Here is a 24,036-nt window from a genome sequence, read left to right as displayed (position 1 = left end):
GGATGCAAGTGGCATGTGAAGGAATGTGGCCATTTCAGGATGAGGCTGGAAAGGACCAGTTTGTCCTCTCTGACCTGCATGCGGGGCTGGTGGCTCCATGCTCAGTTTCACTCTGTTCTCCACCCAAGCCTGTTTGCTTTGTGGATATTGTCTCATCTCCTCCCCTGTCTTCAGAAGTACCATGCTTACATGGTGACATCTTCACTGTCAGCCATGAAGGCATTGATGGTCACTGGCTGACAGCATGACAACAGCATGTGTCCTTAATTGGGGTCACTTGGATTCACCTGTTCCTAGGCAGTTCCAGAGAAGAGGGTTAACTATTATTTAAAGTCTTGCAATGAGGGACGGGAGTCAAAGTTGGAACACCTTGCAGCAGTTCATCTTTTAGTTAAGAAAAGGAATTCATCATTTCACTGTTCTCTTTGTCAGTGGGATACATCTTTCTTACTTTTCTCCCAGCATGAATCACTGACATCAATATTTTCTGTATCTCACTGGCTGCATTTCCCAAGGTGTTCATGGTTTATACTCAATTGGCAAGACATGAACCAGAAAATCAACCTTGAGAGCAGGCACAGGCTTCTCTGACCACCTGTGACTGCTGGTTTGTGCTCATGTTTGTGCTCTCTCTAATGAGTTTGCAATGATTTTATGCTGAATGGAATAGATTTAAAACAGGAGGGGTAAGGAGCTGTCCCCCTCCTGTAGCCTGAAGGCCAAGTTTCTCCTTTGGCAGGGGAAACAATTTAAATTTCCTCTAGCAGAAAAGACAAGTCTTTGCTTCTTAAGGAAGTGCTCTGACCACTGAGCAGTCAAAAAGGAGAGCATCGACAGTGCTGGGGGGAATTTTTATTCAGCCTATTAGATGTTCTCTGATTGTGCCTGATCAGAGGGTGAGGAACACCTTATCTCTGGAGTCCAGGGAGGTTTTGGCCTGAGATTAGTGCTGAGATAATCACTGTTAGGATTGAAACCCCTCATAAACTTGAGGGTCCAAAAATAAAAATATCTGCAACTCCGGGCAACAGAAACACTAAACAGAAACTGAACTGGGATTTCAAGGATGTTTGGTTTGGACTCACCTAATTCCTGCCCAAATCCTACTTCCTGCTTTGGAATTGTTGTGGGTTTTTATTCCCATCAAATTCCCAGCATGGAGTTCTTATAATTTTATGGTTTTACCACAGGACTGGACATTGCTGGCACTTCTGTGAATCAGCCCCACATTCCATTAAAATAATTGAGTTCATTTAAGAAAATTGAATTAAAAACTAAATTAAAAGTCAGCACTAATTTCAGTGGCTTCTTTCCAAAACCTTACAAAGTAGCTCTTCCAATGCTACTCTTTTTTTTTTAAATCTTCAACCACTGAAATAAAAAAGGGCTAAAAGTTGTAGCCTTCTCTTTAAGCCCCTATAAACCCCCCTGCAACTCCCCTGCCCAGGAATAACGCTGTCTCTTCACCTGTGTTCCTCTCTCCCTCAGAGGCTGAGCCACAGCTGAGCACCCTCACACTCACAAACGTTACCCCTGGCAGCTTCAACCTCTCATGGACCACAAGAGATGGGCCTTTTGCCAAGTTTGTTATACACGTTAGAGATTCCCAGGCAGCACAGGAAGCCCAGGAGCTCACGGTGGCGGGAGGTGCTCGCAGCGCCCACGTCTCAGGCCTGCGAGATGACACTGGTTATGACATTCACATTAAGGGGACCACCAGTGCAGGTGTCCACACAGAGCCTCTCACTGCTTTTGTCATGACAGGTACCTGCTTAAAGCATTGCAATCTGTTTATTGGCTTAGAAAAAGATATATTCCAGCATGGATGAAAAGAAGGACTCTCTAAAGCACTGAATATCTTGTCCAGCACCAATGGTTTGATTTGCAAGCTTAGTGCAAGGATGAGTCAGACCAGTCATGTTGACTTTAAAAAATATTACTAGTTTAAAACAAGTGCCCTTTGGAGTCTTTCTCCAACATCTAATAATTTTTTTTTTTAACTTCTGGAGTTTGAGAAATTTACCTAATACTCAGTAGTTGTATGTGAAGGATCTGGAGGGGACTGGATTTTGTCCCCTCAGCACAGCTCTTATGTCTGAATATATTAGCCAGATTTTAACTAGGACTGGTTGTACATCCTGTGCCTTCTAGATGATCAAATAAATACCACAGAATTTGCCTTCTATTAAGTATGTGGCAGTAAGTGCTTGTCACATAGACATATGGACATCATAAAGAGAAACTGAGAAACTGAGGCCTCCCATTTTTCTTTTCTCTTCATTAACATGCAACAAGAACATGAGTTGCAGCAGCAACAGCACCCCTCACAGCACCTGCCCTGCCAGTTTCTGTGAAAAATAACCTCCATGACCATTTTCCTTCAGGCAAATGGTGGCATTTTGCATCAGTTCTGGTCAGTTCTAGGACAGTGGTGGAATCACCATCCCTGGAGAGATTTCTATGCTGTGTAGATGTGGCACTGAGGGACATGGTTTAGTGGTGGCCTTGGTATTGCTGGGTAAACGATTGACATGATGGTCTTTTCCAACCAAAACAATTCCATGATGTTCAGTCATACAGGCAGAAGCAGCCCTTTCAAACCCCTGCTTTCAAAACTCCTGCTCTTCTGCTCTACCAGAGCACAAATGCTTCCTTTTAAAAATAAACCATAGATGCTGGTGTTTTGAGAGGAAGGTTCCCAGAGCTAGATAAACATGTGGCAGTCTCTAGACAGCAGGAGGCCGTGCCAGCAGTTCACATAAACCTGCTTGGTTTAGAGAGCTGGTGTTGACACCCATCCCAGGAAAGTAATTTCAGCATTTTGGGATTTTAATTTGTTTAACAGCCTTCCCAGAGACCAAACCAAAATATGACTCTTTGGGGTTGTTTGATTAGAAACAGGTAAGCTACAAAAATGTGTCCAAATTGAATAAATTTGACTTGAACCTCTGGCATCCAAATGTGTAAACACCAACACATAAGGACTTGCAAGTTATAAAGCTTCAGGAGAGAATTTTTATGCCAAATTCTAACAGAAGAGCAATTTCAGCAATGTCAAAATATGTCAAAACCAAAACCCTTTCCCAGAGAAAGTTCTGGGTTTAACTAACTGGTAATTTTTTTTTACTAGAATCTGAGTGATTGGAAGATCAGATTAATTGGCTTCTGAGCCAACAGATTTGTCAAATAATGTAGAGAAATACTAGTAATACCTGGAATCCAGGATCAAGCTTAGCAGAGCTAGTTGATCTTCCTGTTTAACTTGTCAGATTTTGAACATTAATACACCAAGAAACTCTCTTGTGAAAATTTGGCCTTTTTTGTTTTTTTCTCAGAAACCTGGTGAGAAAGTTTGGAGGAATTGATCCACAGCTTCAGAATGTTGACAAATGTCTTGTTGTGGTTTAAAAAAAAAAAAAAAAGAGGGCCTTCACTGGAATTTCTTGAAGGTGCCAACATACCACACTAGCAGCTGCCTGGGAAGCTCTGTGGACAGATCTTGCTCTGTTCTGTAGTTGTTAGCCCCTGCCCTTTGCCAGTGCAAGCTCTGGCTTCTTGCCTATGTCCCAAAAACCCCCAAACTTACAAGTATTTAGTAGTTGCACTGGCCGTGACCCTAACTGATCAGTGTCCTGCTTCTGGCAGTGCTTCTGGCATCTCTGACTCCTCCACCATTGAAAAGAAAAGCTGGAGATATTCATGTGAAGTAGAGAGTTAAACAAGCAAAATGCTGGAATTGTGAATAGCAAAGTTGAGGCTTGTCTCTAAATCACTGCTGGTGGACACAAGCAGAAGGAAATGAAAGCTTGATGGATAACATTTCTGAACCAGTTTTGGTTATAACTGCCTTACACTGCGTGTGTAGCAGCAGAAATAGGCTGACACTGTGAGGTTGCAGTGAATTGCAGTGGAGCTTGTGGGATGAGGTGCTGAGACACCAGGAATGAAAATTAAGAACTGAGCATTTAACTTCTAGAAGCTTCATTGAAAATCCTAGTCTTGTGGTCTTGGCTACGCATACTGATGAAGTTCATACTTTGGGGGAAAACTGTGATTGATGTTTGGTGGAATCTGTGACATCTAATTTGCAATGTTTTTCGCTTCTCTTTTGTGTGTGTGTGTTTGCACCTTCCCTCCTTTTAGAGGCCATGCCCCCACTGGAAAACCTAACTGTCTCTGATATTAACCCTTATGGGTTCACAGTGTCGTGGATGGCATCGGAGAATGCCTTTGACAGCTTTCTAGTAGTCGTGGTGGATTCTGGCAAGCTGCTGGACCCACAGGAGTTCCTCCTTACAGGAGCCCAGCGGCAACTGAAGCTTAAAGGCCTTATAACTGGCATTGGCTATGAGGTTATGCTTTATGGGTTTGCCCAGGGGCACCAAACAAAACCCCTAAGCACTGTGACTGTTACAGGTATTTTAATGTGAACAAATTGTTCTCTTCCACCCTTTCTTTCTTGCTTTTCTTCTCACATGGAAGATGTTTTCTGCAATCCATTTGCAAAGCAGACCTTGGCTTTTGCATCCTTTTCTGCATCGTGGCTACACATAACTCCTGGTTTTTGATGAGTTCACCAATGAAATTCTCTTCCTTTTAACGTGGTGTTTCCCTTTTGTCTTTATGAGGGATCTTGTAGAGGCGCATGTTGAGGGTTGAGGGGTGAAAGTCAAGTTTCTGGTATTGTCATGCAGGTACTTCTAACCAAAATCTTTAAAGAGAAATGGCTGCATGTGTAGTTAACAGCTGCTGGGCACATCAGCATTCTCCAACTTGCCAACCAACAGGATCTTCAGGAAGAGACACCCTGGATTTCTTGTCCGTGGCCTTTCTTTTACTCTCTGTGTGGGTTCCACCCACAGACCATCAGGTGCAGTCCTTGCCACTCAGAAAGCTGGCATCTCTCTCCAGAAAGCTTTTGCTTGTGTTTTCATCATAGCTGCTGTTTTCCAGCAGCATAAGAGCTTTCTTGAAAAATCATTGCAGGCTGATTCTGAGATGAGACCATCAGGTCTCAGTTGCATGTTGCTGTCTAAGTAGCAGGAAATCTAGGGCTACCTGATTTGAGGGTCACTAGGAAATAAATAGGAATATCTTTATGTGGAAGAAAGAAGTGCATTGGAGGTGCTGTAAGATAGTAACTGCTCCAGTAGCATTTCTCTAGGTAATGATAACCATACAGAGGCAGAGGTATTTTGAATATAATTCATAACTTGCAGCTCCAGAGATCCTCTTGGATGTGTTGTTTCACTAAAGACAGTAGGTCTTGCGTTTGGACTCAGGTGTGCTGTGAAAGGGGTATGAATTTTCATGATCCCCTGTTGCTGCCTCAGCATTTGTGGAATATCCAAGTCACAGATACATCTGATCAGAAGCATCACAGAAGTGCATGAAATAGGGGGTTTGCATGAAGAAAAGGACTCTTTCAAGTCCTTTCTGTATTGTCCTCCTAACAGAGAGAGACCTGGCAACATTACAGGCATGCCTGCTGTTCTGTAACAAGAGCTTGTTTTTATCTGACATAAAGGTTTTCAATAGGCAGCAAGAGAGAAATGCACATGAACCTTCCTTTTAGCATGTGTAACTTTGCATGCCAGAGGCAAATGGTGATGTCCCTGCAGTGGATTTGCAATTAAAGAGTGAAAGTTTGAATGGGCCTGCACACACTCACATGGACCTTCTTCAGTAGATATTCATGCTAACATTCTTTTTCTTTTTTTTTCACTAGCTGGCAGATTATTTCCCTCTCTTTGAACTGTGGTTGGATTCTTGCAGTATGTTCTAGCCAGGTCTTTAATGAACTGACTGAAATAAACAAAACCCAAACACTTCTTTTCTCCACTGCTATCTTCTCCTTTTTTAGAAGCAGAGCCCGAGGTCGACAACCTTCTGGTTTCAGATGCCACCCCCGACGGCTTCCGGCTGTCCTGGACTGCAGATGATGGGCTTTTCGATAGTTTTGTTCTAAAAATCAGGGATACCAAAAGGAAATCTGATCCACTGGAGCTAATAGTGCCTGGCCATGAGCGCACCCAGGATGTCACGGGGCTGAAGGAGGGTACTGAGTATGAAATTGAGCTCTATGGAGTTAGCAGTGGCCGGCGTTCCCAGCCCGTCAGTGCAGTAGCAACCACAGGTATTGTCTTTGCAGTGAAACATGTAATGACACCTTATCTGTTTCTTTCAGCATCTCTCCTTTCTAGGGCCAGCACAGCCTGGCACTGAGGTGTGTGAACTGTCTCCTGCGTGTCCCTTATCCAAGTTACGGGTTCAGTGGGGTGGAGTTGTTTGTGTATATATAGAATTATATACAATATAAGAAGGACATGGAGCTCCTGAAGAGTCCAGAAAAGGTCACAAAGATGATAAGAGCCTGGAGCAGCTCTGCTATGAGGACAGGCTGAGAAAGTTGGGGTTGTTCATCTTGGAGAAGAGAAGGCTCTAAGGAGACCTTAGAGCACCTTCCAGTGCCTGAAGGGGCTCCAGGAAAGCTGGGGAGGGACTTGGGACAAGGTCTTGAAGTGAGAGGAACAGGGAATGGAGTAAAACTGGAAGAGGGGAGATTGAGGTGAGACGTTAGGAAGAAAATCTTCAGTGTGAGGGTGGTGAGAGCCTGGCCCAGGTTGCCCAGGGAAGCGGTGGCTGCCCCATCCCTGGCAGTGTTGAAGGGCAGGTTGGATGGGGCTTGGAGCAGCCTGGGCTGGTGGGAGGTGTCCCTACCCATGCAGGGGGGTTGTATCTAAATGATCTTCAGAGTCCTTTCCAACCTAACCCATTCTATGATTCTATGATAACCATCTCAGATTCCTTAGCTTCATCACTGTCTATTTAATATATTTTTATTTAATTACTCTCATGTTCTGGAATTAGGCAGCAGTGTATAGCAATTAAAGCACAGGTTTGGAGAGTCAAGAAATATTGCCTCTAGATCAGTCTTTTCCAGCGATCTCCTGGAACATATCAACACTCTACACCAATTTACCTCCCTAAAAAAAGAGGTACAACAAAATTAATTTACCAGAACCATTGAGAAGTTTATTTATGGTTTGATCAGCAGTTGCTTTACATTCCCCTTCTTGTGTATCTAAAAATTCTGATGGAAGTCAGCTTAGTGATTCAGCCAGGTAAAATTATCCAGAAGAAAACATGCAGGTGTGACTTCCAAATCATGCCATCTTGTTTAAAAACATTGAGGCCCTAATCCTCAATTGCAGAATGGCAGTTCTTTCATATTCTCACACTAATGAAGTTGTAAATACAACTGTCTGTGACTGAAGTTATCTTAAACATACAGAGGTTTCTTAAAAATCTCCACCATAACCAAGTCTGATTTTCCCAATGACAGGGAGAAGAAAATTTTTGCTATTTCTACGAAGTGTTTTTTCTTCTTTTTTTTTTTTTTTGCTATGAAAACATACAGATGTTAGTAATGGAAAAAAAGTTATTGAGCTTTAGGTTGGATTGCTGGGATTAATTTAAGAAAACGAAAAGATTCATCATTTGAAACATTTAATTTTGGCACTTTTGAAAGGAGGAGAGGAATAAGAAGGGGACAGATAGGTTCAGTATGTGAGGAAAGCAACAGAAATGCAGAAAAGGGGCATTTTCTCTGCTGTAGCAGTGTCCTCCAGACAACACACAGAGAAGGGACAGCAATAACTCAGCCTTGAGCAGCTTTTCCTGAAGCAGCATGGCCTCATGATTCACCTTAATGGCTGTGGTGCCAGTTGTTAGCATGGAAAGTCACATTTCTGACCAGCTCCACTGATTACCATCACATCCCTTGAATAAACAGCAAGGGGATATATACACTCAGCCAGACATTAACATGAAGCAGAACATGCATCCATCACAAGATACCTTTCTCCAGGCTCATGTGGGTTGACTCATAGTGCAGAGGGATGGTTAAAGTCAACTGCTCTGGTTAGCAGCATGTCCTCATTTTCACTGACTTCCAGGATATTTATGGTAAACCACTAAGAGTTATAATTTTCCTCATGGCCACATTCCTGTTCAGTTCTTTCAGGGAGATTTAGCACATGTCACCAGCTGAAAGCAATGGTCCAAAAGATGTTTGTCAGATGGAAATAGTCCATGGATAATTGATAATAGAGCAGGAGATGTAAAAAATCCAGCTAAATACTTTGGACTTCAGGTTACACCAGATTGGGTAGCTGGGCCATCAAGGCATCTAAATAATTTCTTTTTTAGGAGTTGATTATTAGACAAACAGATATATATATTCTAACATTTCCAGGTTGGCTGAAAGGAAAGATTTGTGTCCCTGAAGGTGGTAGCTCAGGCACTCTTATATTCAGCCTTACTTTACTCTGGCTTTTGTACAAGTGAGAAAGGAATAAATTAGCTACAAAGTCTTTAGCTTTAGTAGAGGAAATAGTAAAATAACAGTTGGAACAAATCTAGCAAACAGACCAGCAAACCTAAACCAAACACTACTGTGGAAATGAAGCAGGAAAATAACCTAGAGTGAAAAATATTTTTCTGTATTTTCCACTCACAGCTTCCCCCTTCTTCCCAGCCCAGGCACACACCCTTGTATGCACACGTGCTGCTGTTCTGCTGTAGCTGGTGCAGTTGAGGGAGTCTAGTTTGAGCATTGCCAAGCAATCCTCTCTCAAGGGCTGACCTCTCTGGACAGCAAAACACCCACCCACCCACTATGGGGGAGGAAGAGAGGGAAAGATCTTGCACTGTTCTCCTTTGGCTGCCTTGTCCTCCTCTGTGGTTTCCTTCCCTTCTTCTTCTGTTCAGAAGGCAGGATCTAGTGACAGCCACGGGCTTTGGATGTGGGCAGGATGAGTAGGAGAGGACTGGCAATTGTTATTTTCTCCATGTAGCTTGTGTTGGTCCTGCAACTGGTAACCTGCCCAGAGGCTGAGATCATCTCTTTTGCTCCCAACCCACCAGGAATGTGGGGTGAGACTGCTGGACACAGGAGTTGATGAGAAAGCCCTGTCTTCCCACACCTATCACAAGTAGTTCTTCCTCCATATTTTACTCCTATGTACAAGTGAAAAGCAATAGTTTTCCCCCAGAACTACTGATGATAATGTTTAAAAGTTATTCTCTCTGGGGTATATGGTACCTCCTCTCCCTACCCTCTACATTGTCGTTTTTACCCTCATTGATTCTGCTGTGTTGGGAAACATTAATAAAAAAAATGATAATCACTGTAGTGCAAGGCAGCATCCTGCAGCCCTGCAGGGCTAATCAAGTTGCCACAAGGGAGTTTGTTCCCAGCTGCTCTCAGAGGGACAATTGGTGTCTTTTAGAAGTTCATCTGTGCAATATCCATTAAGGTGCAGTTCAGCCCTCCCCGGGGCACCCCAAGGGGTCTGTGTGCCACTTCATACCCTGGGTGGGAAACGCAGGTCTCATGATGGGACTTGCCTCTTCTTCTGATGGTGTTTTGCCACACAGTGGCAACATTTGTCATCCGAGAGGCTGACAAAACACATGCTCATTATACATGACAAATGCAACCTGCTGTTGTTTCCTGTTCCTCAGGAACAGAAGCCTGATCATGCTCCTATAGGCTCTTAGTAGTGAAATAACATTTTTTAAGAAAAGTCCCCCAAGAACTCGGGTATTAAGGGTGCTTTAGCAACCTCACAAGAATGTTCCCTGTCCTTCATACAATTAGTGGGGAATGAATACCTTTCTCCAGGCTCATGTGGGTTGACTCATAGTGCAGAGGGATGGTTAAAGTCAACTGCTCTGGTTAGCAGCATGTCCTCATTTTCACTGACTTCCAGGATATTTATGGTAAACCACTAAGAGTTATAATTTTCCTCATGGCCACATTCCTGTTCAGTTCTTTCAGGGAGATTTAGCACATGTCACCAGCTGAAAGCAATGGTCCAAAAGATGTTTGTCAGATGGAAATAGTCCATGGATAATTGATAATAGAGCAGGAGATGCAAAAAATCCAGCTAAATACTTTGGACTTCAGGTTACACCAGATTGGGTAGCTGGGCCATCAAGGCATCTAAATAATTTCTTTTTTAGGAGTTGATTATTAGACAAACAGATATATATATTCTAACATTTCCAGGTTGGCTGAAAGGAAAGATTTGTGTCCCTGAAGGTGGTAGCTCAGGCACTCTTATATTCAGCCTTACTTTACTCTGGCTTTTGTACAAGTGAGAAAGGAATAAATTAGCTACAAAGTCTTTAGCTTTAGTAGAGGAAATAGTAAAATAACAGTTGGAACAAATCTAGCAAACAGACCAGCAAACCTAAACCAAACACTACTGTGGAAATGAAGCAGGAAAATAACCTAGAGTGAAAATATTTTTCTGTATTTTCCACTCACAGCTTCCCCCTTCTTCCCAGCCCAGGCACACACCCTTGTATGCACACGTGCTGCTGTCCTGCTGTAGCTGGTGCAGTTGAGGGAGTCTAGTTTGAGCATTGCCAAGCAATCCTCTCTCAAGGGCTGACCTCTCTGGACAGCAAAACACCCACCCACCCACTATGGGGGAGGAAGAGAGGGAAAGATCTTGCACTGTTCTCCTTTGGCTGCCTTGTCCTCCTCTGTGGTTTCCTTCCCTTCTTCTTCTGTTCAGAAGGCAGGATCTAGTGACAGCCACGGGCTTTGGATGTGGGCAGGATGAGTAGGAGAGGACTGGCAATTGTTATTTTCTCCATGTAGCTTGTGTTGGTCCTGCAACTGGTAACCTGCCCAGAGGCTGAGATCATCTCTTTTGCTCCCAACCCACCAGGAATGTGGGGTGAGACTGCTGGACACAGGAGTTGATGAGAAAGCCCTGTCTTCTCACACCTATCACAAGTAGTTCTTCCTCCATATTTTACTCCTATGTACAAGTGAAAAGCAATAGTTTTCCCCCAGAACTACTGATGATAATGTTTAAAAGTTATTCTCTCTGGGGTATATGGTACCTCCTCTCCCTACCCTCTACATTGTCGTTTTTACCCTCATTGATTCTGCTGTGTTGGGAAACATTAATAAAAAAAATGATAATCACTGTAGTGCAAGGCAGCATCCTGCAGCCCTGCAGGGCTAATCAAGTTGCCACAAGGGAGTTTGTTCCCAGCTGCTCTCAGAGGGACAATTGGTGTCTTTTAGAAGTTCATCTGTGCAATATCCATTAAGGTGCAGTTCAGCCCTCCCCAGGGCACCCCAAGGGGTCTGTGTGCCACTTCATACCCTGAGTGGGAAACGCAGGTCTCATGATGGGACTTGCCTCTTCTTCTGATGGTGTTTTGCCACACAGTGGCAACATTTGTCATCCGAGAGGCTGACAAAACACATGCTCATTATACATGACAAATGCAACCTGCTGTTGTTTCCTGTTCCTCAGGAACAGAAGCCTGATCATGCTCCTATAGGCTCTTAGTAGTGAAATAACATTTTTTAAGAAAAAAAAAATCCCCCAAGAACTTGGGTATTAAGGGTGCTTTAGCAACCTCACAAGAATGTTCCCTGTCCTTCATACAATTAGTGGGGAATGATGCTGGAAAATAATGTTAACGACCTGTATCAGCCCCACAGATGAACTGAAGATTTTCAGGAGTGACACTACAGATGCATGCTGCCCATTTTTTTTAATGCTTAATTTCAGCTTTCAGGTAGCTCAAGAAAATGCTTTTATTTGCTCCTTTTTGCCCCCTGTGCTCAAAGGTACCAATCTCTCACTCTCTAGGACACATTCCAGGACTGATGGTCTGTTGAACTTTCCCTGCCAGGTTTGCTCCCAGGAAAGTAGCTGCAGTTGGGGTAGTTGGGGATGTGGAACTCTCATGTAGAGGAGGCTCTTCTTACTACTGTTGGTTGTGCAGTTCACCTGGTACAGAAATCAAGCATGGAGCCCATGGAACTGTGTACAGGAGAGTCCAAGTGGGATGGATTTGGTACTTTATTTTCTGGGATAAGCTGGAATTCCCCATGTGTATGAAAACAAAGTGCTGGTCCCCCTCTTTGGTGTCCAGAGTCATCACTATCACTTTTCAGCAGTCACTAAGGACACCTATAGTGTGGATCAAAATCAATATGATTTTCACTTCTCTCTGTTTCCCAGGTTTTCTTTATGCTCTTCTGTTTCCTTCAGACTGTACCTAAAACAGTAGCAACTTTGTCTGCCATGTAGCTTTACTAACCCCACCTTGATTTCTTCATTATCTGTAATTCTTTCTTTCTCTGGCTTCTCCATGTGAGTAAACCCCCAAAATACAACACATCTAGTGAGCTCCAGAAGAATAATTCACAATTCTCTTGAGAGCTCAGTTGTTTTTCTTTCCTTGCCTTTCAGTTGATTTAGTGCATTGCTGCAAGAGCTTTGGGGACACATGGAACAAACAGCCTGCTGACTTCTTTCCCACAGACACGTTCTTTCCAAGCTATTTCAAGCACAGTCACTTTTTTTCTCCCTTTGCCCCCCTGCCCTCAGCCTGTCTCCACTGCTCTTAACGTGGCTGGTGTTTGGTATCTCTCCTCTTTGTGCTAATGGCCTACTCTGTGTGGGCTGGTTGTTTTATTTTCTACACGTGTCAGTGTTGTTTTGGAAACAGTCAAAGAAGCAAATTGGAAGTGAGATGCTCAATGTAAACTTTGAAGTGGCAGGTCTCTTTCCCATGTCCTTCCAGAAACCCTTCCCATGCTTCTTTCACAGTAGCTTAATTAAGCCTTAAATTAGAATGTTTCAGAAATGTGCTGGTTTGCACCTTAAGATTGGGTCATTTTGGTACAACTTGGCCTTTGTTTGCCCAGTTTACTGATGGAGTTAATATGGGCAAATGTAGTTGCTTGGGTTTATCCAGGGAAAGACTGAGTCGTGTGACAAGAGCAGTGGAACCACAAGTGCCTTCCTGGTGGTGGTTGTAGTTGGGTGCTCTCTGGATGGATGTGCTTGAATGTACCTAAGAAAAATCATGGTCTCAAATAGAGTTTCCAAGAAGAAATTTTTCTTCCTTCTAGCCAACAGAAGTTACAGGCAGTCAGGGCTTGAGAGGATGGACCCCTGATGAACTCAGGTGACTGAGCTCAGGGCTCTTTTAAGCATTCTATAGTAGAAACTTCATACTCAGCAAGAGAGATGTCTCCCTGCTGAGAGCTGCTGTTGCTGTGTGTCACAGACAGGGATCTGGGATTCAATGGGAGGCCTAAAAATCATCCAAATGAAACTGGGATAGAAAAAAAAATGATCAATACGATGAGTCCTAAGTAACAGAATGGCATTCCTGTGAGTATTCCTCCATGCTTCTCTATAACACTGTACATAGTGAGAGGAGAGATGTCTGTGGCACTACTGTAATGTTACTGAAAAAGGAAAATTTAGACCAAAGAGATTGTTGCTAACAGTAGGTAATAAGGCCATTGCCTGTTTGGTACTTGCTGCATTAGTGTTGTTTGGCACAGAATATTGTGAGCGTCATCTCTTGGGATAGAGGGATAAGGCAAATGAGTGATCCAGCACTAGGGGCTGATAAACAGATGATTGACCTTTTCTTTCTATGTGGTGTGTTTGTTCTCTGTTCTCCACTGACAGTTGTTGGATCTCCCAAGGGAATTTCTTTCTCAGACATCACAGAAAACTCTGCTACAGTCAGTTGGACCCCCCCTCGCAGCCGCGTGGACACCTACCGGATCTCCTACGTCCCTGTCACAGGAGGTGAGAAACCACCAGGAGGGACAGGGAGGAAGGTGCTAAAAGGTAGAGCAGGAAGGGTTTGTTGTGCTGATATCCACCTCCCAGACCATCTCCCAGATGGTCTTACACAGATCATCTTTATTTTTTGTTTTTTCTTCAAACTGCTGCTGTGATCCCAACCAACCTCTGTCTGAACACACTGATCCACATCCCATGGACAAGACTTGTCAGGGACCTCAGAGCTAGATGCTGGAATGGTTGTTCCCCTGACCAGGCCATGTTTACAAATCTCTCTGTTACCACTGAGCCTCCTAAGTAGAGGATTTATTTCCAAACTGTCCCAATACTCTGTAGAAATTTTATTACATTTAGCATCCATGGTATTTGACATTCATGGTATTTGACATATACAAATGACATTTGATGACATTTATTATATGTAGACATATTTTATATTTGAAAAAATGACCCATGGAAATAACATTTGTAATCCATGATTATGACAATTTTTCAAGGCAGTAACTCAATACTCCCCAGCAATGTTTTATCTATTCATTCTATCTCTGGTTTAATGTTCAGCTTAAAACACTTCCTGTACTTAACTAGATTTTTAGCATAACTTGGGGACACCTCTGAAAGGAAACAGCTGAAGAGCAAACACTACAGATGTCAGGACCATTAAAGACATGCTATTGACTAAGACAAGTAGAGATACAGGCCTGCAGACATTGAGGTGTGCAAGAACACATGCAACTTTAAATACACAGTGATTCCACAGAAACAAAGGAGCCATCTGTGATCATAAAGTGAGGCACTTGTCTAAGTGCTTTCCTGGAATAAATTCAGAACTTGAAACAAATATGTATCCTAAGTCCTTTAGCACACATGCAGCACCTCTGAAGATAATACATACTGTATCTTCATTGAAAGAGAGATGAGTGAAAGAGAAACTTCCAGCCCTTATCAGAAACAAGAAAGACCTAAGCTGCAAGTCCTGTCCTCACAGGTGTATGAGCTTCCATGCCAGGAGTGCTGTGTTTTCACCTTGCATCTCATTTGTAAAATTACTCTGTTCTGGACAGCAACGTTAATGTTTTCATACTGTAGCTATACCACTAGGAATCAATGCAAGCCAGTATCTAAGATGTAGGTGTCATGGCAACAATACTTTTTTCCTGAGGCTGCCCATTGACATCAGTGATTGTAACTAACCAGGGAAAATTCTCTTTCTCCTGTTGTCCTGGTTTAAGCCAGGACTAAGCCAATTTTCCTTTTACACCTGTACGTGTTGTTATAATGTCTTTAACTTGAAACACATCCTTCAAGCATTTCCTGGAGTATTGTGTCACTAATCCCTTGGAATTTGGCTCCATCCTAGGTACTCCAAATGTCATTACAGTCGATGGAAGCAAGACAAGGACTAAGTTGACAAAGTTGGTCCCAGGTGTAGACTACAATGTTAGTATCATCTCTGTGAAAGGCTTTGAAGAAAGCGAACCCATCTCTGGCACTCTGAAAACAGGTACTATAGAAAGAGGAAATAGCAGGTTTTCAAATCTATTGTCTGTGCTGTAGAGGAGGCTCTGGAACTGGAGCTGAGGACCCATTAAGATCCCATTTTTGCTGGCCCCAAAAGCTGTAGGAAGTTTTTTGCCCACTGTATATTTGTATTAGAGATGATTAAAGAACTGTTAAGTTTGATCAGGTTCCCATTTTTTAAGTGCTGAACCAACTTGCAGTGAGACAGAGATAATTTCTACTTTTACAGTCCTAATTCATCAGAAACAAACAAACAAACAAAAAAACCCCAGAAGCTTAATTAATACCATTTTACAGATGAGGGAGACAAGGGTCCAGTTCAGACCCATTTCTTCTGGACTCAAACTCCACATCACTCAGGTTTCAGTCTGTGTTCTAAGCATAAAAACATTCTCTCTCCTGCTTTTTCTTCACTACAGCTTTAAACATCCCTGCAGGGAACAAGAGTCTCCTCAGTGTGCTCCCTCTGACCCCACCCTGCAGTCTCTTTAATTCTTTTTTTTTTTTGGGAGGGGGACTAAAAAATATTCAGAAAACTGAGGCAAGATAATAACACAAAGTTTATAGCCCATTCCAGATGTACTGGAGACAGGCATCTATCCCAATTCAGGGAGGGCATAAAACTGTGTGCAAAGTAGAGTCCCATGAGAAAGTAAGGCAGGATATGTGGGGATTTTTGATTATTGGCTGGCTCTGGTTTCTGATAAACATGCAGGACAAGCTGCTGGAAGGTCACCGTGGCTGTCAGTTGCCATCATATTAGTTATTTTTCCCAGCTCTGTCTCCTGAGTTTGCTCCAAAAAGCAGTTCAGATTGGAGAGTGTGGAGAGAAATCTGTCAGCTCTGACAGAGCTGTTGAGATTAAAGATACCAAGACTGATCTGAGAACATAGTTAGTTATGTCTGTTCCCAGTGTTTAATCTTTTCAGGCGCTGACCTCCCTTTCCAGTGGAGACATTTGATATCTCTTTATAGGCTCCGATGGATTTTCTGCAGAGCTCCACTATTCCAGAGGGGATCATAAAAGCAGCACCAAGCAGCAGTCCTTGTGTATTTTATATTATATATTTACAACAGAACATTGCACAAAGCCAAGGATGTTTGTCATATTCCTTCGATCTGTTATTCTCTTCCTTTCAGCTCTGGACAGCCCATCAGGCCTGGTAGTGTTGAACATCACAGACTCTGAGGCTCTGGCAACCTGGCAGCCAGCGATTGCTGCTGTGGATAATTATGTTGTCTCCTATGCTTCTGAGGAAGGTAAGGAGCTAGTGATGAGCTGACAGCCTCACAGCTCTTGAGAGATGCTCAGAAATGGGTGCAGCAATGAGACCCCAGAAGGACTCAGGGGCTGGTATTTCAAGGAGATGCCTCTCTGGAAGGGTTTTTTAAATGATAAATTTAATTAAGCATTCCAAACTCAAACATGAACAGAAATAGCTGATAACTCTTGTGAAGGAAAGATGGTGTTATAATTCATATGACCACTAGAGAGTGCTAGCACTTCTAGATAAAGAGCTGCTGTTCATTCGGATTCAGCAGGGGTGTAAGCAGAGACTTTTACTGGTTTGCACTTGCTCCTAGCTCGTAAAAAAAAGATAAATCACTGAGACAAGCATGGAGTTGAGTACATCATGATATGTCTGAATAATGCTGGGATCTGTTATCTTCTGTGTTTTCTTCTTAGAACCAGAAGTTACTCAGATGGTGTCAGGAAACACTGTGGAGTATGACCTGAAGGGTCTTCGCCCTGCAACTGAGTACACACTGAGTGTCCACGCACTGAAGGACACGCAGAGGAGTGAGACCCTCTCCACCCAGTTTACTACAGGTCCTACATCCCATCTGGCTCAACTTTCTCTAACACCATAATGTCAGCCAGCACATTGTGCTTTTTTGTTTTTTTTTCACTAGAAGCATGACTTTTGTTACTATTTGCACTAAATTTTCACTGGTGGGAGGCTAGTGTGACCCAGAAGGTGGTTTATTGTTCCTGCTTCTATGGATTCTCACACAAAGCAGGAACTCCTCTTTGGGGGCTGATGTTGGGTACCAATGCTGAAGGTATCTGGTTGGCTTCATATTTCTAGCTTTCCATGGGGATCTTTCCTGATTGGTGCTTGGCTTGTCCCAGGGCATTAACTAGAAAGCCAAGAGCTGAGCTGTACCAGTTCAGTGTTACAAATACAGTGAAGGGAAACTGTAGCCAGACCAGGCATGGGAAGTTTTCCTCTTCAAAAGAGGCATCATTGGAAACAAAGTTTTTCTTTCTAGGAATATGTAAATATCAATCTGTCTGCTTGTGTTAAATAATGCATGGCACAGTTTTGTTTCAAATGGAATTTCAGTGAAACTTCTTCTAAACTAAAGTGCCTGAGATAGGCCAGTATTTTCACTTAAATTACCTTTGTTTTAGAACTTCCAATGGGAAAATGACTTTTTAATAACAAAATTAAGGTCAAAATATTTTTAAATTTCAGATTTCTGTGGAGAAGTTTGCTTTCCTGCCTGTTTTAATATACTGCTGATATTTTAAGACACTGCCTGAGCACTAAACTCCGTATGGGTGTGACTGTAATTGATCTGTTGTCTCCTTCAGGACTGGATGCTCCAAGAGATTTAAGTGCCACTGAGGTTCAGTCAGAAACAGCTGTGATAACTTGGAGGCCTCCACGTGCTCCAGTCACTGGTTATCTCCTCATCTATGAGTCTGTTGATGGCAGTGTCAAGGTATAACTCTTGTAACCAAGCCAGGAGGGCTGTGCCTCCAAACTGGGCACTGCAGGTGCTCTGAAGTGACCAGCAATGCAACCATGTTCACTCATTCCAAACCTGTATCATGGAGTAAATTCACACAGCCCAAACACTGAGATTCCCCTTTCTCAACTCAGAATAATCCATCCCTGTGTGTGTCTAAGGCAGGATGAATTGCATTTGAAAGTGCCTTTTGCTCACCAATCATTTTTATATGTTCCTATATAACTAGACTGCACTAAATGTTTGAATATTGATGGGATGGATCCCAGCAAAAATTACAGATAAATTTGGATGCCCAGCCTCACCAAGGGCTCAGATTTTTAAGAAAGCAAATTCCTTAAACATACTGAAACTCAGACTTCTCCAGCTCCAGAGAAACACACTTTTGATGACTGGAATATGATATTTCCTTGTCCTAAAGAGTGATTCTTATTAATTTTTTATGAGTTTCACAGAGACCTCTATATAATGTGGATGCTCAGTATAAACATTTATGCTGACTTGCTTTTCAACCACACACCTTACACATTATGATGTTAAATATTCATTTCCTGGCAACTTTTCTAAAACTGAAGGTTACCTTGATAAAAATCTTAGAAGAATATCAGTTTTGTATTCAATAATTTAGATGGTTAAAATTGTAATAAATAATTGCTACAAAAAATAATGTGACAAAATGAAATATGTAACAATTCTGGTCATTGTGATTTTCTCACTGAGGTTTCCCTCTGTTATTTCTCCTCTCCACAGGAAGTCATCCTAAACCCTGACACAACCTCCTACAGCCTGACAGAGCTGAGCCCATCTACCCAGTACACAATTAAACTCCAGGCGTTGAGTGGATCCCTGAAGAGCAAAACAATCCAGACTGTCTTCACCACAAGTAAGGACTTCAGAGCCCACACACAGCTGAAATAACATATAAGTTTCTGCTCTCCAGACAGAGCTGGGCTCTGCAATAAGCAGACACAGAAATCATAGAAGATTTTAAATCCAATTGTCAGTATGCACTTCATTTGCTTGCAGTGTTGGTGCAAAAGTCCCTGTTTCTCCTGAGCTGTAGTAGCTGAGCTGCTTTCCCTGGACTGGCAGGATGAAATTATCTTCTGTGTGACCATCCACATCACCTCTATAACCCTTTCTCTGATGAATCATCCTCCTTTTCCCTTGTAAAATACCAAAATGAACGTTACTCTTTAAAATCCAGACTGACACCCTGATTTACTTCTGTATTGCTGCATTAATAAATCAACATTTCAAGTGGAAAGGAAGCAAACCACACACACACAAACACAAATCAGTTCAGCTGTCTGAGAATATGAATTTCTGGGCAGGTTTTTTTTTTTTCCTCCTCTTTGTGAGATCAGTTTTGCAAAGCTACATGGCAACGTCTGCTCCAGCTCTACCAGCACAGCTCTCTGGTCAGCAGAATGGAAGAAGAGATTGGGTTCTCTGAAGGTCACTTCACAGCTGACCTTAAAAAAAGAAAAGAAAAAGAAAAAGAAAAAAAAAAAAAAAAAAAGAAAAAAGAAAAAAGAAATTGTTTAGTATTAACTTTGAAAGCTTGGCTGTCATTTGTCTCACTTTTCATGGTTTCCAACCTTTCAGACCCAGCAAGGACCTTCAGCCTTTTCCATTCTCTCTTCTGCTGCTTGTCCCAGCTTCGGCTCAAGGACTCACAGAAGTGCTAATTAAAGTCATTCAGCCCCAAGTCTGCTCACAGCCACTGCTTGTGTAGAGCAGGATGATACCCACCAACGGGTGATAATACACAACCAGGAGTAGGAGGAGAATCCAATCTGAGAATCGAATCCATTTAAGTGATGTTTTGTAAATTGATCATAAGCAGGGGCTGAATGGGATGCCCTGCCCTAAGAATACAGTGTCTGCCTCATGCAGGCAAATGTCTAACCTGGCTTAGCTCTAAGCATACATTTCTGTGCTGCTTAGTGAGAGGGAAACACTGACCTGGCTCCCTGCAAGCAGCCACTTTTCCCTATATTCCAAAGCTGATGCAAATTCTCTGTAGCTGAGGCACAGGCAGGGATGTGCAACACACTGAGCTAGAGCCACCCTGTGAGCAGCCACAGTTACAAACTCTCCTATGAACACACCTAGAAGATTAGACTTAATTAGACCATTGGCTGACAAAGTTAAAGGCCTAGGTGAGCTTAAGAAGAACATAAATAAAAGCTTTTTTGGGAGTTAGAAATTGTTTTGACTCTGAAAATGCCATTAGCTTGTTGTCAGAAAGCAAAGCTTATTGACATCTCCTTGTAGTTTCAACTGTTATTGCTTGTTTTGGATTTTTAATGCCTAGTTTTATAACATATTTAAGGTTGTACTTGCTAGAGAAATATTCCAAAATTTTTTTGTTGTTGTTGTAGTCTTGTCTTTCTATTTCCCCCCCATTTTTCTGTCATGTAATCAGAGACTGGCAGATTTGGTTGTACCCAGAAGTTGCTGTACACACAGCTCATGCCATGCAAGTATTTAGCTGGAGGGTGCACTCCCATCACATTGACAGCACCTCCAAAATTGCAGGCAGATTTGAAAAAGCACATTCAAAAGGAAAATGTACAGCATCTGCTATTTACTGTGTGGTTGGTTTCTTCTATATGGGTCAGCAATCCCAAAACTGGGCTCTGTACCTGGCTGTGCCCATGACCCACAGCAGATTTTCATCCCTGTAGTTGCTGATTTCTAAAAGGTTGCTTTCTCTTTTTGTGTGTGTGCAGCTGGTCTTCTTTATCCTTACCCCAAGGACTGCTCCCAGGCTCTTCTGAATGGAGAAACCACCTCTGGGCTCTACACAATTTACCTGAATGGGGACAGAGCTCAGCCTCTGCAAGTCTTCTGTGACATGGGCGAGGATGGGGGCGGATGGATTGTGAGTAAGAGGGGAAGGAGCTGCACCACCCTCTGCCACAGCTCCCTGTGCTAAGAGCAGGGGTAGCAGATCCCATCCCTGCTCATCTCTGGCATCCCACATACTGCTCTGTTATCAGAGTAGGGTTGATTTGTCTGTAAATCTGGGGAATGTTATCTGGGGTAGAACATCTGTGTACCCACAACAAGGTTACCAGCTCTTTTTTGTTGCATGAGGTGAAAGAGGTGTCTCCAAAGGATGGGTCATGTCAGTGCTTTCAGCACTTGGGAAGAGCACTGATCTCTTTCTACCTGCTATAGGATGTGATGAAATGACCATCTTAGACCAGACACATTTTAAATAGGTCATCAGGTGAGAGCAGGGTGGACTGACTCTATTTGAATGAGAAAGACAGTGAAGGAGGTTAAAGCACAGGCCAGAGAAAACACTTGTTCAGCAGCCACATGGTGTGGTGGCTGGCCAGGCTTCCCAGGCCATTACACACATGGATATATCCCACTGAGGCTGTGAGTGATGTCCTCAAATTTGAACAAGTCAGAGGGAACCAGGGCACAGAAAGGAAGACGGAACAGAAAAATGTAATGTCCTGGAGACAAAAGGCAAGTATTGGCTGAGAAACCCAGAACTGTAAGGGGCTGTCAGAATAGCAGAGAGCAGAAATGTGAAGGACACGTCACTCAGGAGAGCTTGGGAACCCAGCTGATAAACTAAGACTTTAAAAAAGCAAGGAGCATTCAACAGCCTTGCTACAATTCAGTAACTGCAGTGAGACTGAAGCTCTGGATGGTAAGGGTGGGGGAGCAGCAGTGCTAACCTCTGTATTTGTAAAAGCCACACTGCTGGTGCCCTCTGTCACAGGTTATCTGTTGATGACACTTCTTGCATGTGGTGCTTGCAGGTGTTCCTGAGGCGTCAAAACGGCAGAGAAGATTTCTACAAGAACTGGAAGACCTATGTGGCTGGTTTTGGAGACCCTAAGGATGAATTCTGGATAGGTAAGTGGCAAGAATTTGTCTTTTAAAAAAAGAAAACACAGTCCACATGACTAGGAGCCACTTTGAAGCCTCCATGTAGTTGGCAGAAGTATTTGTAAATGGGAACACAAGCTGTGCAAAAGGAGCACAGCACAGCATGGAGGGAGGGAGATTGAGATTGCCCAGTGTGAGCCAGTCCCCCAGTTTCACTTGAAAGGTATCATGCTTCTTGGGTCACCAAATGTACCAAACCAAGGCTCCCTGGTGCATTTGGAAGAAGTTAGTAAAAGCAACTGCAAACTTTCCTCTTCCCCTGCTCCTAGGACATGCCCAGCAATATTAGAAAAGTGAGGAAAATAATAAAAGCAAATATTCAAAGCTGCACTACATTTTATTTGGTTGTAAATGAAAGACAATGATGACCACACAGCACAGCTTTAAGAGCTATTCCCAAGGGGCTTCCTGCTACAGTCATGTGAAGGGAAGAGGTCTCTCAGTCAACCTGTTTTCACAGAATCATAGAATTGTTAAGGCTGGAAGGGACCTTAAAGATCATGCGGTTCCAACCTCCCACCAGCCCAGGCTGCACGAGCCTCATCCAACCTGCCCTTGAACACCTCCAGGGAGGAGGCTTCCACAACCTCTCTGGGCAACCTTCCAGTGTCTTCCTGCCCTCATGGTGTAGAATTTGTTCCTCATGTCTAACCTGAAACTCCCTTCTTTCAGTTTAAAACCATAACCCCTTGTTCTACCACTACTTTCTCTGGTGAAAAGTCCCTCCCCAGGTTCCTTGCAGCCCCTTCAGAAGCTGGAAGGCTGCTATGATGTTTCCCCAAAGGCTTCTCTTCTCCAGAGTCTGGAGAAGACAATCCCATACTCTTTCAGCCTGTCTCTAGAGCAGAGGTGCTCCAGCCCTCTGATCATCTACATGGCCTCCTCTGGACTTGATCCATTTGTTTTTGTGCTAACATGACCACACAGCTGAAATACCTCCTTCCTCACCAGTGTTTATGCCCCGACCAATATGACATTACAGCTTACAAGATGGTAGACAAATAAACACGTGGAGACAAATTGTTCATTTACTTTCACAGGTCTGGAGAACCTCCACAAAATCACATCTCAGGGCCAGTATGAACTGCGTGTGGATCTGAAGGACAGAGGTGAGACAGCTTATGCTGTCTATGACAGGTTCAGCGTTGGGGACGCCAAGAGCAGGTACCGGCTCAGGGTGGATGGCTACAGTGGCACAGCAGGTGAGAGGAAATCAGGGGTTTTTTCCTTCTGATTTGCAATCTCCTTTCATTTAGCTCAAGGTAACAGCGTGTGAATGTTGCAGATCATCATTGCAGCAGATACCTCTTGTATGCCAAGTGTCTGAAATATGAACATTTTCCATTTTACATTCCCCAGCCATTTTGGTGCCATATTTCATGGCATGCTTATGACAGAATATAAACAAGTACATTAAACAGCCACAAATTTCATTTGGCCAATGCTTGACTGCCATTATACAGCTAATAATAACTTGGCACAGCCTCATCTCTTGTCAGTGTCCTGCTATGATATGATTCATAATGTTGCTGAACAAATGATCTGCCTTTTGTAATCACACTGGGGCAAACCCTGCAGCCCTTATTGAGTCTTCTTCAGGGCTTCAGGGAATTAGGATATAAATCCAGCTCCACAAGGTATCTTAAAGAAGACACTTTGCATGCTGCAAGGTACATAAAACAGTCCCCAGAGAGGTGTGTGTGGACTCTGCCCACATGTCTGTGGCCATCACATGAAATTTGTGCTCAGGCATTAACGATACAGGGGATATGCAGCAGCAGCTGAATTAATGCCTATTTAAGACACACTCACTGATGCAGAGCAGCAGTAGCTGCTATGGGAAGAGTAGGATTCAATCCTACTGCTTCCTCTTTCTGAGCATTCAGGTCTAAGATTAATAGATAGAGCAGCAAGCACAAATCCTGAAGCATGAATGTGAGCTCTGCTTCAGGCATGCACCAAAGGCTGCTCCTTTGCACCCACCTGGAGATGGACACCCAGGCCCTGGAAGTGGGAAGGCAGCAGACACCCCTCTGTCTGTGTTTGCAGCTGATGAGGGTGGGTGGCTTTGCTGCATGGACCAGCTAAGTGTGAAGACCCCTTTGGTGTTAGCTCACTCCTTGTGGAGGCCCCTTTGGGTTTGGTTTGTCCAGGCTGCCTTGTGTGCAGGGCCCATATCCAGCTTTCAGCA

The 24,036-nt window shown here is 43.2% G+C and overlaps 1 protein-coding gene across 1 annotated transcript in view; it reads left to right on the top strand.

Moving 5' to 3' along the window:
• TNC (tenascin C) overlaps positions 1 to 24,036 on the top strand; it is a 49,430-nt gene that overhangs the window by 24,081 nt on the left and 1,313 nt on the right. The window contains 10 exon segments of the mRNA XM_009994318.1: positions 5,864 to 6,136; positions 13,530 to 13,652; positions 15,010 to 15,153; positions 16,311 to 16,430; positions 16,858 to 17,001; positions 17,770 to 17,900; positions 18,678 to 18,810; positions 20,666 to 20,817; positions 21,716 to 21,812; positions 22,886 to 23,047. Coding sequence (XP_009992620.1) covers positions 5,864 to 6,136; positions 13,530 to 13,652; positions 15,010 to 15,153; positions 16,311 to 16,430; positions 16,858 to 17,001; positions 17,770 to 17,900; positions 18,678 to 18,810; positions 20,666 to 20,817; positions 21,716 to 21,812; positions 22,886 to 23,047 — 1,479 coding nt within the window.

This window comes from Chaetura pelagica, unplaced genomic scaffold (genome assembly GCF_000747805.2).
Source record: "Chaetura pelagica isolate M959 unplaced genomic scaffold, ChaPel_1.0 scaffold132, whole genome shotgun sequence".
Lineage (NCBI taxonomy): Eukaryota > Metazoa > Chordata > Aves > Apodiformes > Apodidae > Chaetura > Chaetura pelagica.
Note: the sequence above shows the minus strand (reverse complement) of the source record. Positions and strands in the feature narration are given on the sequence as shown.